Source organism: Oryctolagus cuniculus, chromosome 13 (assembly GCF_051225735.1).
Source record: "Oryctolagus cuniculus isolate XC-2025 breed Fujian yellow rabbit chromosome 13, ASM5122573v1, whole genome shotgun sequence".
Classification (NCBI taxonomy): domain Eukaryota; kingdom Metazoa; phylum Chordata; class Mammalia; order Lagomorpha; family Leporidae; genus Oryctolagus; species Oryctolagus cuniculus.
Window position 1 is genome coordinate 50027971 of NC_142879.1, and position 16431 is coordinate 50044401.

The following is a 16431-nucleotide window of genomic DNA, read 5'->3' on the forward strand; positions in this document are numbered from 1 at the left end:
GGAAGTGCAAGGACCCTGCCTGGGGCTGCAGCCAACAGAGGGCAGTGAGTGTGGCGTCAGCAGTCACCACCAAGCTGGCCTGCCTGACCCAGTGTCACTGCACAGCATAGATGAGAAACTGGCCCAGCCCAGGAGCTGTCACCGGGTGCCACGTGCCAGTGTGCACCTGCCCCAGATTCCCCCTCTGTGGCCCCCACTGCTCCTGGCAGCTCAATATCTGATGTTTTTCCTGGAGCAGAGCTCGATCATGTCTTCCAAGAACGCATGCCAGTGATGCCAGCGCATGCTCCTGACGAAGGCTAATTTCACCAGCTGGTTGTTGGTGGCTTGTGAAGAAGGTGTGCTGGGGATGGGAGGGTAGGGCAGAGACCTGGACTAGAGGGGTGTCCTGGAGCAGTCAGAAGTCCCCAAGCCTCCAGGGAGTTAGGGGGTCACCTCTCGTGGCCCACCAGCTGATACTGCCAAGGCCTGTGCCTTGATGACTTGTTTCCCCAGAGGCGGTGGGGGTGGGGAGTGAGAATGTGCAGGGCACAGAGCTGGGTATGGCAGTGACCTCCTCAAGGGCGGGCTATCCCACTGCCGCGGTGGGCGAGGTGTGGGAGCAGCCTGGTGGCTATCACCAGGTGGAGTCTGACACGCGGGAAAAGGATAAGCCATGTTCTCCAACACCAGCGGTGCCTGAGGTCCCTGGCCGGTCCTCCCCGGCCCTGCCTGGGCCAGCACGGGGCTCACCTGGATGATGAAGCCAGTGGAGGAGCACTGCCTGACCCAGAGGCTGAATTTCCGCTTTTTCCTCTTCCGCAGCTCCCGCTCCGTGCACGTGGCAATGAACACGGGGTCCTCGTCGATCAGGGGTTCGTGTAGCACCTGCCAGGAAGGACAGAAGCAAAGATTCTCACGGCAGGCAGTGCGAGTTCAGGGGTTCACCAGATTTGAGTGCAAAGTCAGTTTCTGTGTGTGGCCATGGGTGATGGTGGCTAAGGGACAGGACTTCTCAGATCCTGAGTCTCCTTATCCACCAAGGGTAACGTCCGGATCCGCACCAGCTCCAGGGAGCACTGAGTAAGGTGTGTGCACACAACCCCCACAGGCCCTGACGGACAGCAGCTGTTCTGTAGGTGGAAACTACCACTTACTGCCGGGAGAGGGGTCCTTGGCCGCTGGCCGGACACACCTGCTGGTGGGCACCCACTCCCTTTCACGGAGGCTCCTTCCGCTGACGGACAGCTCCAATGGCTAAAACATTCTTTCCCTTGATTATTCAACATATACATCCAGTTAATTTAAAATTTTTTTTTGACAGGCAGTTAGACAGTGAGAGAGAGAAAGACAGAGAGAAAGGTCTTCCTTTTTCCTTTGGTTCACCCCCTAAATGGCTGCCACGGCCGGCACTGCACCCACCCGAAGCCAGGAGCCAGGTGCTTCCTCCTGGTCTCTCATGCAGGTGCAGGGCCCAAGGACCTGGGCCATCCTCCACTGCCTTCCCGGGCCACAGCAGAGAGCTGGACAGGAAGAGGAGCAACTGGGACAGAATCCGGCGCCCCAACCAGGACTAGAACCCAGGGTGCCGGTGCAGCAGGTGGAGGATTAGCCAAGTGAACCACGGCGCCGGCCTAATTTAAATCTATGATGTGATGTGTGCCCCATGAAATGAAGATGAAAAACATCCTATGTCTTGAGGGGGCTTCCAGACAGCTCTCACCATCAGCCCTTGACTCCTCTTTCCAGGTGGGATGTCTCCTTTACAGAAACCCTGCCCCAGCGCCCCAGCTGCCCTCTGGCTCTCCTCCAGGTCTGTGTCCCTGCTAATGGCAGAATCCCCGAGGCAAATTTTAAACTTATTTCACCCTGTGTCAACTTCCTGATAACACGGTTATGCGACTTTTGCAATGAGAAGATACTAAAGGGAAAAGAAATGGCACAGTAAAAATAGACTCCAAGGAGAGGCCATTTGGTCTTTAACCTAAGGCGTGCTGGGGAGTGTTTCAGGTGAATTTCAGGTCAGTGCTACACTTTCTTCCCAATCTTATTTCAGGCTTAATTATAAATTCAAGTCCACGTAGGCAGTAATCAGATTCCAGGAGCCGCACACACTGCTCCAGATCACAGATCATACTTAATCAGGCCCAATGCCTGTGTTCATCAGAACACTGCTGTCATTGGCTGCTTTGGGGCTACCATGGCAGAATAGACAAGATGTGACAGAGATCATATGGCCCAGACAAAGTCTAAAATACTCAAATATGGGGGTGTTTGGCCTAGTGATTAAATCAACAGTTAGAACACCTGTGTTCCACATCGGAGTGCCTGGGTTCAATACCCAGCTCTGGATTCTCATTCCAGCTTCCTGCTAGTGTGGCAGTGGTGATGGCTCTGGTAATTGGGTTCCTGCCATCTACGTCAAAGACCAGCGCTGACCATCTCCTGGCGCCATGCTCCCCTTCTCCATCCCCACTACTGCAGGCATTTGGGAAGTGAACCAGTGGGTGGCAGCTCTGCCTCTCAAACAAAGAAAAAGTCTGGGGCAGGCATCATTTGGTGCTGCATTTCAGACACTGTTTGGGATTCTTGCATTCCATCAGAGTGGCTCCAGTCCCAGCTCTTCCACTTCTCACCCAGCTTCCTGCTAATGTGCACCCTGGGAAGCAGTAAGTGATGACTCAAGTACGTGTGTTTGAGCCACGTGGGAAATTCAGATTGAGTTCTCGGCTCCTGGCTTCAGTCTGGCCTAGGCACAGCTGTTGCAGGCATTTGTGGAGTGAACCAGCAGACAGGAGATCAATCTTTCTGTTTGTCTCTGTCTCTCTGCCATTCAAATAAAATGAAAATAAATGAAACATTTAAAAAATTAATTCTCATTATATGGTCATTTACAGAAACAGTCTAACAAAGCACCTACAGATCTTGCCAAAATACCCACTTTGTTTCAGTAGACTGAGATTGTACATTTCTTTTTTGTCTTTTCTTTTCTTTTCTTTTTTTTTTTTTTTTTTTTTTTTTGACAGGCAGAGTGGACAGTGAGAGAGACAGAGAGAAAGGTCTTCCTTTGCCGTTGGTTCACCCTCCAATGGCCGCCGCAGCCGGCTCACCATGCTGATCTGATGGCAGGAGCCAGGTACTTCTCCTGGTCTCCCATGGGGTGCAGGGCCCAAGCACTTGGGCCATCCTCCACTGCACTCCCTGGCCACAGCAGAGAGCTGGCCTGGAAGAGGGGCAACTGGGACAGAATCCAGCGCCCCGACCGGGACTAGAACCCGGGGTGCCGGCGCTGCAAGGCGGAGGAGAGATTGTGCATTTCTAACAAACTCCCCAGAGATGCCAGGATGCAGGGGTGATACCATGTAGGGTTTGGACAGCACCTTTCCATTCTTCTATTATGAGAGTCTGTTTTCCATGTTTTAAAAATAACAGCCTTATATTGTTCAGGTTTAGTTGTACATACGGTTTTTTCATCAGGAGAAGCTTGGGACATTAAACCTGGCCTCCCCTGTCTTATGTTCATGAAGGAGAAGCCTGGAGTAGCTGTCCTGGCTGCCTCCTTGGGTCATCCTGCCTGGCTTTTTGCACTCTCTGGCTCTCTGCAACTCATAAAACATTCAAAGCCCCATTTGGACCCACTCTAGTGAAACGCACAAGTCCCACGTACAGTGGAGTAACGGTGGGAAAGACAAAGCAGGGCTCACAGAAGCCTTCATACTGCCTGTCCTTGCTTGCCCAGGACATGCATCCCACTCCCCCTTCTGTGGCCACACAACAAAACTGCCCTCTCTCCTTCTCCTCCTCCGTAAGGAAGCATTCCTGTACTCTGCTTGCATTGAATGTATCATCAGTGGCAAATTTATATTTAATCACATCAAAGCAAAAAGGCCAGAAGGATTTTCTGACCTTGATGATTTTTTCCCTTCTATCATCATTAAATGAATTATGAAAAAGTCATTACTAAATGCAGTAAAGTGTAGTGCGTTCCCCAGAGCTCTGAAAACCATGGCTGCCAGGAAAGCCAGCTCCTCCTGGCTTCTTCCTAGCCTCCCTCCTCCAGACTGCAGACTGCTTAGCACGCCTCTGCTCCCCAGGTGCACCTGCGGGGTCCCCTTCTGTAGGACGAGCTCATTCCAGGGTGTGCCGGGCGGCAGGTTAGGGCAGGGGAAGGTCAGGACGTCCACTCATTTCCTTGCACAACCTCTCCTGGAGAATATTCCTCGAATGAGCCTGACTCCAGTGGAGCAGGGTCATTCACAGAGGGGAGAAGCCGGGAAAGCAGAGCACTTCACTCTCGGCTCCTCCAGCCAAGGATGGGGACGAGTGCCCTCTTTCTTCTCTAAGAGGTGGAAGAGCATAAGGTGGAGCTAAGCCTGCCGCGGCAGCTGCAAAGGCGCGGTTGCCGCCCTGGAGGAGAAAGGGTGTGGGAGGGGCACAGAGGATCTGTCGGAAGCCCCAGGGAGCACGGAGGGCCCCTTCGTGATGCACAGGCACCACATTCTGCAGTTAGGGTTTCGCTTCCTTGGATTAATCTTGTTCCCCATGTGCTGACACAGCTGGCCTTCAGACAGGACTCTGCCTCGCTTCCTGCCCCAGGCTGAAGGGTGGGGTGCATGGGGTGTCCGCGTGTGGCTGCAGCTGGCCCCAGGCGCACTAGCACCTCCCAACTTCCCTCGCCCCTCATCACACCCACGGCAGCCGTCCCTGTCTGCACTGCTCTTCCACAGTCTGCGGGGATCCTGGCCGACACCAGGGTACTGCTAGAAAACAGCAGCAGAGACAAAACGCAGCTTCGCGAATGTAAAGGCAAAAGAATCCGATGTGGAGTGAAAATGATAAAAAAGCATGAGCCTCATCTCAGGCTCCCCTTCCCCGAGCCTCAGCTGACAGTGAAATGATGTGAGCTGCAGAAAAAACAAGAAACCCACCATTCCTCTAGGTCCTCTCTGTCCCTGTGGCCCCCAGCACTGCCCAGTGCAGCTGCACCACCGGGGAGCCCAGAGCTGTTTCCTCTGACACCTGCCCACCCACAGGGCTGCGGCCGAGCTTACTGCCTGCCAAGCATGGCTCAGGAAGGCTGTGGGGCCTCCTTTGAGGGCACCCAAGGGATGAGCCCACACATCTCCGGATTCCCAGGGGACGCATCAGTGTGCCAAAGAGGCACCGCAACCATCTGATACTGCAGTTTTAGGATGCAAAGACAGCACAGGGCTGGCACAGAGCAGGCGCACACAACAGGTGGAAGTGGAAGTATGGATCAGGCCCGTCTGGCAGGAGCTGGAAGGAACCCCCGCAGCCCTGTCTTTCGGCTGTTAACTGTCAACCATCCAGACATCCAGGCAGCCGGATGTCAGGTCCATCCTTCCTTTTTCATCCCTCCTTCCCTTTACCCCCCCTCCTTTTTTTTTTTTTTTTTTTTTTTATTCCAGAGACAGGGAGAAATAGGCAGAGAGCTCTCATCTGCTGGTTAACTCCCCAAATTCTCACAAATTGCCAGGATTGGGCTGGGATGAAGCCAGGAACTAGGAGTTCAACCCAGGCCTCCGACATGGGTGGCAGGGACCCGAGAACTTGAGCCATTTCACCCAGGGTCTGCACTGGCAGGAAGCTGGGATCAGGAGCCAGAGCCGAGGACTGAACCCAGGAACTGTGACATTGGACACAGGTGTCTTAGTCACTAGGCTAGAACGCTCACATCCGGTTGCTGGATTTCTGACAGCTTCTTAGGCATAGTGAGCTCACAGATCTTCACTCAATTGACTCCAAGCATAGTCAGAGTGTGGTTTTGTTTCCCTTGCTTCTACATGTTCTTTTTTTAAAAAAAAATTGTTTTATTGTTTTATTTATTTGAAAGGCAGAGTTATGGGGTGGGGTGGGAGAGAGAAAGATAATCCTCTATCTATCCTCTAGTTCACTCCCCAGATGGCTGCCAATAACCAAGGCTGGGCCAGACTGAAGCCAGAAGCCGGGAGCCTCATCTGGCTCCTGTGGGTACAGGGGCCCAAGAACTTGGGCCACCTTCTACTGCTTTTCCCAGGAGCATTAGCAGAGAGCTGGATCGAAAGTAGTACAGCCGGGACTCAAACCAGCACCCATATAGGATGCCACTGTCACAGGAGGCAGCTTTACCCGCTAGGCCACAGTGCTGGCCCCAATTGGGTCCACTTTCAACTAAACAATAAAAACCTTGTGTGGTCTTCAGCTGTGCAGGAAAAAGGCACAGTGTTGAGTTAGGGAAAAGTTCTAGAGGAACATCAAAAAGAATTAGAGGTTTATTTAGAAGATCATCAGAGGGAAAGCACAAGAATAGCCAGGTTGGTGGGGCTCTAAACATATAAATACAAGCAAACTGAACTTCTTTCTCCACATGGGACAAATTAAAGGGAACCGGGCTCACATAGAAGGCCAAATCCTTCTAGGGTCTGGATAGAGAAACCTCTAGAAAACAGCCACCTCCTCGGTTTGCTTGAATGCAATTCTGAGGAAATTCTGTCTTGCTGCAGACAGGTGTAGCAGGCACAGGTGGCCTCCCTGGGGAGGCAGGGAGGGGCCGAGGAGCTCCCAGAACTGCTGCCTTCTGGAACCAGTGACCGAGGCTGGGGCAGGCATAGGGAGCGGGGACAGGGAGGCCCGGGCTGCCCCCAACCCTTAGCCAGAGCATCATGGATCTGCTTTGTGTGGCCAGGTGGGTCCCCAGAACCTAAGTGACCCCGATTACCTGAGGGTTAAATTCCAGGCTCACTCCCTGCCTGCCAGAGAGCCAGAGCCTTTGAGCCCCTTTTCACCAGCAACACATAAGTAGGAACAAAAGTGTTATCAGAAGGGGAGAAAGACCAGGCAGAACACAGCGGGGAGATTTCACATTGGAGCAAAAGGCCCCCTTCTGACTCGCCTCTGAGTGGAAGCCATCATTGCTATTCCCCTCTCCGATCTGCTGTAGATTACGCAGGTTAACAGAAGGGAATGGAAGGCTCACAGGGGGCACCTCGAAGTGACCTCAGCAGACAGGCATGGCGGGAAGGACCAGCCAAGGTGAGGCCCAGGGGGCCCTTGCCCTCCGCCCAGCCTCACCTGGGTTTGGGAAGGCCTGAAGGCAGCATCAAAGCCATTCTGCAGGGAGTCGAGGAAGGGCTGGACCTTGTAGAGGCCGTGCGTGGTCTGGCTGGAGCGGAAGGCCACGACGTGGAAGTACTTGAGGATCTTCTCGAAGCGGGCCTGGCTCATGACCAGGGCGAGACTCCGGTTGCTGTAGAAGCCGCCGCTCCAGATGCTGAGGACGGACTCGCAGTGGGAGATGCTGGTGGAGATCATGTAGCCCAGGAATGCCTTCATCTCCGTCAGCGTCACCTCCGCCCAGGCCCCGTCGCTCCCGAACCGCTCCTGGAACTTCTTGGCGTACATGTTCGTCTGCACCACCATGTTCTTGAGGACGTTGTCTGGGACAAACAGCTGGAAGAAGTCCACGGCGCTGGCACTGGACGGCATCTTCCGTGTCGGACCTGAAACCCAGAGGCAGGCTGAGTGCTTATGGCAGCCCCCAGGATCCCGGCTCAATGCAGGAGCAGCCACATTCCCAGTGCCCTGGCTGCCTGGAAGGCCACCCTCCCTCTGTCCCTCAAGAAGGAGCCTCCAATGCTGCACCCAGGAGGCTGCCCCAGACAGAGGCCAGGTCCCTCCTGTCCCTCCCTGCACTGACCCCTCTGTACCCACACCCAGGGCTCCCACACCGTCCCCAACACACCTACCACTCCTGGAAGCACATGGCACCCATGCTCTCTGCACCCGGCAGAATGCAAGTTCCGGCCAAGGTGGCACATCCAGTGAGGACCAAGCTGAGAGATGTGGCCAGGATGGGTATGTGGGGAGGGCAAGGCAGGGCAGCACCAAGTCCTTAACACGGGGGCTTGGCTGTGTGGTCTTCCAGCCTTCATTTTCTTGTAAGGTGATTTTGTGAAGAAAACACTTTTACCTCTTGGGGCCTCAAAAAAGTCCATGCAGGATAGACTTTTATGAAGCACCTATAGGGTGACTTTAAATTTCTTGGTGGGTAAATCTGAAGGGGCTTGGTTAATATCAGGCATGCGAGAAAAAGCTCACGGATTCTGACAAATGTGGTCCCTTTGAATACATACACACAGAGACACCCCTGGACGTGAGAAGGAATCATACTCCTGATGAGTCCGCTGTCAGTTGAACATGCTGCAAGTTGAAAATGCATTGAAACACCCATCCTGCCAACACCCTCGCCTGGCCACTTGGTGTACCATCGAATCGCAGTGGTTCAGTCTCGCCGTCACGGGGCTGACCAAAGAAAGGATCACATCGGGTATCGCTAGCCCAGGAAAAGATCAAAATTCAGACCTTGAAGCATGGTTTCTGCTGAACGCACCTCACTTTCACACCATCATAACTCTCAAAGAGCTGTGGCTTTCAGCTCCAGGTGGTTACCTAAGGTGGGCCAACAGCACACAGACTCTGGGAGGAGAGAGGCTTTGCATCTGTCGCATCCATGTGACGATCTCTAGTGAAAGCATCCTTCCACATTGTAACCACTGCTCCCCCTTGCCTTCCTTTACTACTGATTTACACAGTCTGAAAAACAAGCTTTCTCCAGCAAGACCGTCTAGGAAATGTACACAGCACAGGTTTGGGGAGCTGGCATCCCAAATTTACTTCTAAATAACTGCCCAATCTTAGATACATTACCTAGTATCTTCTAGTTCTAGCTGTTTGTAAAATGGGCACAGGGATACCTAATTCAAGATGTTGAGGCTGGGGTCAGCGTTATGGCTCAGCCAGTTTAGCCACTGCCTAGGGGACCTGGGGGCAGGCAGGCAGGCAGTGGGGAGGACCTTGAAGAGGAAGAGGAGGTGCTACCCAGGTAGGTATCTGGGTCCAGGCTGCAGGTACTAAAACGCATGCCAGGAAAGAACTCACAGCATCCTCTCCAGCCAGGCCACCACCCACCTGGTGTCCTCAAACCCAGGCACCACAGCAGGACCCAGGGATGGGGGCAGTGTCACAGTGGCTCAGGGAGCACCAGTCCCCCCGAGGGAGTCCCCTTGTCCCCACCACCAGGCCAGGAGACACACCCCTCGCATTAACAGTGACTAGAAAAGCAGAGGGTCCACTTAGATATGGGGTGGTGACCCAGAGCAGTGAGGGAAATCACTTATCAGTGGACATGTGAACATCAAGTTGATCTTGGAAACAAAGGTATGAGACCCCCCTACTCCCTCCCCAGGAGCTGAGCAGGTAAGGACTCAGGCTAGGAGGAGGACTGTGCCCAGTCCAGGGACCCCAAGGAGGAGGCAGGATGTGGGCGGCTCCCCAGAGGCCCCCTGAGCTGGACTTAAAGGGTGTTAGGGAGTGGCACGGTACTTCAGGCAGCGGGAACATCTCGTGGGAAGGCCTTGTGGTCAGAGAGAAAGCCCTGTGTTTAGTGTGACGTGCAGAGGAGACAGCAAGGGAAGGGAGACGCTGGAGGCACTGCAGGGGCCGAGTCTGGATGCTGCCCCAGGGCTAGAACTTGCTGGAGATGGTGAGGTGCTCAGAAGGACCGTGAGTGCAGCGCAGCCACCCCATATGGTTTCAGCAGGTTGCTCTGCCACATGCCAGCCGCTCCTGAGGTCAGGTGAGACCTGGCAGGAGACTCAACCAAGTGGGTGGTCAGGGCAGCTTCTTTGGCTGGCTCCCTTGCTTCCCCGTACTGTGCTGTTTCCCTACAGATGCATATGGCACCAGGAGTGATTACAGGTGAGCCACTCCATCTACAGTGGCCTCATCCATTTATATCTCATCTTCCTCTGAACCAGGACAGGAGGAAAAAAAGAAAAGGTGGGATCTTAAATCACACGTGTGTGCAGTGAAACTGTTCTCATTCCCTGTTCCCTTTCTCCTTGAGGCCCCCCAAGGACCACCTGGGGCCTTGCTCTTCCTCCCCTGGCCCACACAGACCCATCGGCAGGTCCTGCTGCCTCTCCCGGCAAATCACACCACCGCCCACGCACCACAGCCGCCTCTGGCCTGGGAGACAAGAACAGGCATTCTCACCGATCACGCACCACCCCTGGAAAGTGACGACAAGAATACTTTGTAAAACAATGGAAATCGGATCACAACACCTTCCCATTTCGAACATGTCCACGACTTCCTGGGCTTGTGTGGCTGGGCCCTGTGAAGCCCCTCCAGAATCACCCCTGGGCCACTGTCCCATGCCTTGTGTGGACGGAACTGGTTGCAGGCCTACGCAGTGGCAAGCTCCTTCCCACCTGGAGGCCTGACCACCTGCTGGGGCGACGCCCTCCCAGCATCCAGCTTCGCCAAGCATCGGTGCCCTCAAGGCTCTCCTGACCGCTGGCCTGTGAGCAGACACCCCTGTGCTGACCTTCACCATCCTGAACACCCGGCTTCCCTCCCACCCTGAACACAGCTCACATCTGTTTTATTAGCCACTCGGACTCGGTTTTTGTCTGCCTGTGCTGCCCGCCCTCTGACCCCAACCAAAGTGTGAAGGCACAGGTCCGGGCTGCTGTGTTCTCTCTGCATGCTCAGAGCCTAACTCATAGCATGGTCAATGCCTGGCCCTGTTTAATGGATAGATGAAGAGTCATGAAGAGGGAAATAGATGCTGTGCCCCACCCTGGACAAGGGGCATCCTTTCCAAGTTCAATGAGAAGGGTCAGATCTGTGGGAACAGCCCCTGTGTGAATGCCAGTGACAAGGTTAGGTCAGCCAGCAACACCTGGAACAGAGAATGGTGGAAAATGGAGTGTCCATAGCTCTGCCCAGCTCCATGCTGTTAGCCTGGCCAGCGAGTTAAGTTACCGCTTGTGACACTGCATCTCCTATCAGAGCCCTGGTACCATTCTTCCTGCTCTGTTCCTGATCCAGCTTCCTGTTAATGTGCCTGGGAAAGCAGCAGAAGATGGCCAAGTGCTTGGGTCCCTGAAACTAACTAAAAGACCTGGAAGGACACATGTGCACACAGTACAGTAGCTTGTAAAGAGGTTGCTAATAAAACAATTTTAGAATCAGGCATCTGAGCTGAAATTTTTCACAGGAAACACAGACCATTGAACATTTGTATGTAGTCCCTACAGAACAGAAAACAAGTGAATTGACTGGCTAATATAGATGCTAAATCCCTAAGTTCGACTAGGTGTCCCATAACAAAGAGCTAGTGCCGACAAGGGGTGGCATGTCCCCAAGCCCAAGGTATCAAACATTTAAAGGTGGCTCTCCTTCAAAACCATCCACTATGCAAGGCAGATATATGCATGTGAGTTTAAGAGAAAGCCACTCCCACCCAAAAGATTTTGCTTCTGTGTGATGCCCAGCTCACGTGCCTGCAACCAGCACATAACCTATTGACAAACATCTCTTGGGGAGAGCTCTGCTTAGCAGAGGTGGCCCTGACTACCTCCGGCAGAGTCCTCCCCAACACAAGCACTGCGCTACCACGCACCTGGGCTGAGGACTTCCTCCCCTCACCCCCAACACATGTCCTTCCTCCTATGGCAGCCCCAACTCTATCGGGAGCAGCGGCATTTGATGTTCTGGGTCACATGGACAAATGAGTCTTTGGCTTTTGTTAGTGAACAGAGATTGGGTCATGCACACTTATGCAGCTCCAACAAAGGATTTTACAGCTGCAGCCAGAGCTGGGGCTCAATGTTATTAGCGAGATAATAACACCGGAAGGGTCATAAACATCATGCCCAGTTCAGAAATGGCTCCAGAGCAAAACCTCATATGTCAATCAAATGGAAGCACATCTCCAGCATAAAACCTCACAGGGACCTGCCTCCCTGAGCAGCCAGGAGGTGACAACACCTATCCTATGAGAGTTTGCAAGCTCAGCCACGTGTCTGTGCCGTGGCCTCCTTCAGTCCATGCCGCCTGTGAGAAAACTCTGCCTTTGACCTAGCTTCTGCCCTCTCCCCTTGATGAAATTCATCCATTAAGCTACTTTGCTGCCCAAATTACAGACTTCACTTTTCCTCAGTTCTAAGCTAAGATGTGCAAGAGAGGTGTCCAGAGGCATGAGGGATGGAGTCGCCACTGAGGGCACTGAAACAGGGCACAGGCTGGTTTCCGTTCCCGGTTCTTTCACCATCCCTCTCACCCTCCAAGGAGCCGTGGCTGCTCTGGGGTTTTCACTGTTAACTTGCCTTATCCGTCTTGCCTTATTCACCTTCCAAGATTCATTAAATAAGGAGGCACTGGTGTAAGTGCTTTGAGGAATGTAAATTAGTATATAAAAGCCTCTGCTTATTATCCTGAAATAGCTGCTGTCCATGGCTTCAGCTCCATGACCAGGAGTTCAACCTCTTCGAGCACCAGGCTCCTTGTTGGAAACACGAGGATAACAGTGGCATGGAACGCACAGACTCGGTGCGAGGACTCACTTGGTGGGATGATGCATGTCAAGACCTGAGGTGCCTGATTTGAAGCCACACCCAACGAGCAGTCCCTGATCACACCCACAAATGCATCTGTCGAACTCAAAGGTTCCTGTCCCATCTATACGTTGGCGGCTATGCAGCAGCAGCCTTAGCTGCCACAGCTTAGGCTTCATCTAGACACTGTTGTCTGCCTGCACTTTTAAAACTCTGGTGGGATACCCGGGGTACAGGAAGGAAGCTGGAAGTCTTCTCCCCACTTCTGTGGGACTGGGCAGAAGAGATGCAGAGGTGGAGCCCGGCCCCCATCAAGAGGCCTGGCTGCACACACAGTGGCCAGATTGGATGGGACAGCCGGGTAATTGGCTAATTTCTTGCCCAAATTCATAGCTTTCTCCTTCCCACTTACTGCTCTAACCACACTGGCTATAGCTGTTCCACCCCAATCAAATTTTTTGGACTGTCTCCATTTTCGACCTACCTGGGATGCACTTTATTCCCCAAGTTCCTTCCTCTGCCTGTTAGCTGGACCCCAGCCGAGATCACCGTTGTTCCCAGCACACCAAACCATGCACCACCCTCATCTTTCCTACAAGAAAGGCATCAGAGAAATGGACCGCGTGGCTGGTCATGCAGGAAAAATCCAAGTGGTAAGGAGAAGCCAGTCGTCGAGGCTTCCAGGAGTGCGCTCCACGTATGCGCTCAACAGAAAACAAACACCCCGGGGGACCATGGAGGGTCTCTTTCGTATCAAACACAGAGCTCTTCACTGACCCAATTTGGTCTTCACGACTGCCACACAGAGCTACTGGGACACTCACTCTGCAGGCGTGGAAGCAGAGGTTCATGGAGAAGTGGCTCAAGGTCACAGCAGCTGGTAATCAAGGGAGCTGGAAGTTTTCTTCCCCCCACCACGCTGCATCCCACGCACGCGGGGAACAAGGCCTCCCCAGATGGCTGAATCCTTCTAGCTTTGTGATTTTCCAAGTTATGGGTTGAAGTCCTGACCACGAGGCTTTGGAGAGATGGGAAGAAAGGCGATCGCTTAAATGCAGATGACTTGGGGTTGTTTTTCACGACTAAAATAAATTCTGAGAAAGAAATCCATGCTGCCGAGGCGACAGGACTCCTCCCTCAAAAGCAAGCCAGCGTGGGGTGGGGCCCAGCAGAGCAGGGCCAAGGCGGACTGGTTACTGAGGCTCAAACACAAAAGCGTGGGTATTTTTAGAGGAGGTCGGTAGGGATTTGGTCACCAGTGAATTCCTAGGGAGAGGCTGAAAGAAAGGATGCACAAAAGGCCCACACGAGTGGGGATTTTTGTCTGCTTTGCTCCTGGCTGTATCTTCAGGGCTCAGAACAGTGTCTGGCCCAGAGGCGGCACTTAGCAGATACCCTGTTCAGAGTGAGTGAGCAAGTGGATGAATGAATGAAAAGGGGAGGAAATGAAATTAAATGCAAGCATGATGGTTCAGGATCTGAGGGCGGCAGCAGCATGGCTGCGGTTCACAGAGGTCAAAGCAGTGAGGTGCTCCCTGGAAAACGACGAGCGGGGAGAGAAGAAAAGGGGGCAGAGCCCATGATGGCTGCACTACGTCTGGGCAGCCTGAGGCCCAGGCAGGCCCACCCTGGTGAAGGTGCACACACACAAGCCCATGTGTGCAGAGCCGGGGCCTCCGAGATCTTTGCTCTCAGATACAAATGTGATTAAACACACAGCCACAGGGACACACAGAATGGGTTAGACATGATATACAGACCACTACCATTTCGTTTTTACTTATTTATTTATTTTAAAAAGTTTTTGTACCATCATAAACATTTTTTAAAATTTTTATTTATTGATTTATTTACTGAAAGGCAGAGTTAAAAAGAGGCAGAGGCAGAGGCAGAGAGAGAGAGAGAGGTCTTCCATCTGTTGGTTCAATCTCCAAATGGCCGCAATGGCTGGAGCTATACCAATTTGAAGATAGGAGCCTGGAGCTTCTTCCGGTCTCCCATGCGGGTAGGATGGGGCCCAAGGATTATGGGCCATTTTCCAGTGTGTTCCCAGGCCATAGCAGAGAGCTGGACTGGAAGTGGAGCTGCAGTGTCTTGAACGGGTGCCTACAGGGGATGCCGGCACTGCAGGAGGCAGCTTTACTGGCTATGCCACAACACAGGCCCCTAGGCCAATATTGTTTTGTAACTGTAGCACCAATAGCATTTGATAAAGAACACTGGAAGCCCAAAGCAGCAAAAACAAAAAGGAAGTGGCACAGGCCCGTCTTGCCCTCTGGAAGGACCTAGCCATAGGCCAGAGAGAATGAGAGAAGAGAGTCCTCAGACAAGCCGGAAGGCACTGCAGGGCCTCAGAGGAAAGGGCAAAGGTCACATGACAGCCAGAACCCAGACCAAGGATGTGGGAGGGCGAAACCAAAGGTTTCCACCCCAGGACCATGATCCTGCGTAACAGGAGCCCCATTGCAACATGATCAAGGCAGGTCACGTGTTGACGTGATGATCTTGAGGACAACGGAGAAAATGACATCCATGAACACGGTGTGGAGCGTGTTGATGACACAGGGATGGGTGGGGACAACCCTCTATGACCTGGCACAGGCTGGCTCCAGTTGTCTCTGCCTGCCCAGTGCAAGTGCAGGGTGTGGAAGGCACTGGTAGCCCCTCCCCAAAAGGAGCCAGTAGGACAGTGGTGGAGGCCTTTCCAGTTGATGCTGCCATGAAAATGCCCCTTCCACTCCCCAACATAGACTCCATGAGGTTGGAATCACCGGCATAATTCCTGAGTTCCTGACAGATCTGCCAGTCACTCGCCAGAATTACACAGCCAGCTCTGCTGAGCCCACACCTCTGTGCTTCCTCGGAGTGTCTGTGTAGGTGCTGGGGACAGGGAAGGCAGGGTTGCAGGATAGCTGGGGTCACACGCAGTAGAGAGGGTACACAGGTGGGGTCCGCATCCCTCTTTCCACAACCCCTGGGAAACCCACAGCATCTCATGGACAGGTGGAACTGGCCCCGTCTCTGCACAACCGGTCCAAGGAAAACAGAAGAGGCTGGAACTGCTTTTCCCTGGTACTTAGCTAGATCCCTGTAACTGGGAGAGACTAAGGAGAGTGAATGAAAAGGGAAGAGATAAGACCCAGGGCTGGGACAGAAGCAGACACCAGGAAGGAAATGAAGCAGGTCCATAGCTGTTCGGTCACGGAAAGAAAGAGGCGAAAAGCCCAGACTTCGACTGCACATTCCTTTAAACGCAACTTAACCCTCTGACACACCAGCTCTTCTCACTGTATCTCGTGGCAACGTTACTTCTCCCTGAGCATTGAATTGCAGAGTTCAAGGATGGGTTTCTCACAAAAATGAGGGCAGCAAAAATACAAGGTGCCCTTGAATGAAGCCCAGTTCTGCGGCAGGAGGGGCAGCTTCCACTTGAGGCAGGGAGGCCAGGCCCTGAGCCAGGGCCAGCAGCTGGAGCCTGGATTCTAAATCATTCAGCGCCAGTGAGAAACACTCTGTGAGGAACCAGAGACACAAAGGTGACCACCACCAGGTCCCTGGCCACAGGCATTTTACTGCTTCGTTCCTAGTGTGCAAGTTAGACAAGAGTCCGACGACTCCTTCCAGAAGCTCAGACAGTCTTCAGTTCCAAAGCAATTCAACTTTGCAGTATCCAGTATCCAGGACACCAACCTTTCTTCAGGGTTGATGATGGGCCAGGAGGCCACTGTAGGTTGACACACATGATTATAGGAATTTCCAGATGAGGAGACAGGCACAGAGTTAGGACAACGTCACCAGCTGAGTGACAAGGCCCGTAGCTGAACCCAAGTTGGTCTTTCTGTCATGAGGGAAGCATAGCACCTCCTTGCAGGGGTGTCCCAAGTGCTAATAAGAGCTGTGAACAAGCTACCTGGCCCAGAGGATGGGTGTCTGGGAGAGGCGGGTGGGCAGGTAAAAGTACCCCTGAACAGGAAGCCATACCAACCAACACACAGCAACGCACAGCACTGAAGAGTTCCCTAACCAGGCAGGCCTTCCAAGCAGCGCCTGA

At 53.2% G+C, this 16431-nt stretch overlaps 1 protein-coding gene across 1 annotated transcript in view; it reads right to left on the reverse strand.

Annotated features, from left to right (window-relative positions):
• The window catches only part of PGBD5 (piggyBac transposable element derived 5), a 95930-nt gene that overhangs the window by 24448 nt on the left and 55051 nt on the right, over positions 1-16431 (reverse strand). The window contains exons 2-3 of the mRNA XM_051820694.3: positions 7051-7478; positions 733-867 (exon numbers count right to left, since the gene is read on the reverse strand). Coding sequence (XP_051676654.1) covers positions 733-867; positions 7051-7478 — 563 coding nt within the window. The remainder of the gene's footprint in view (positions 1-732; positions 868-7050; positions 7479-16431) is intronic.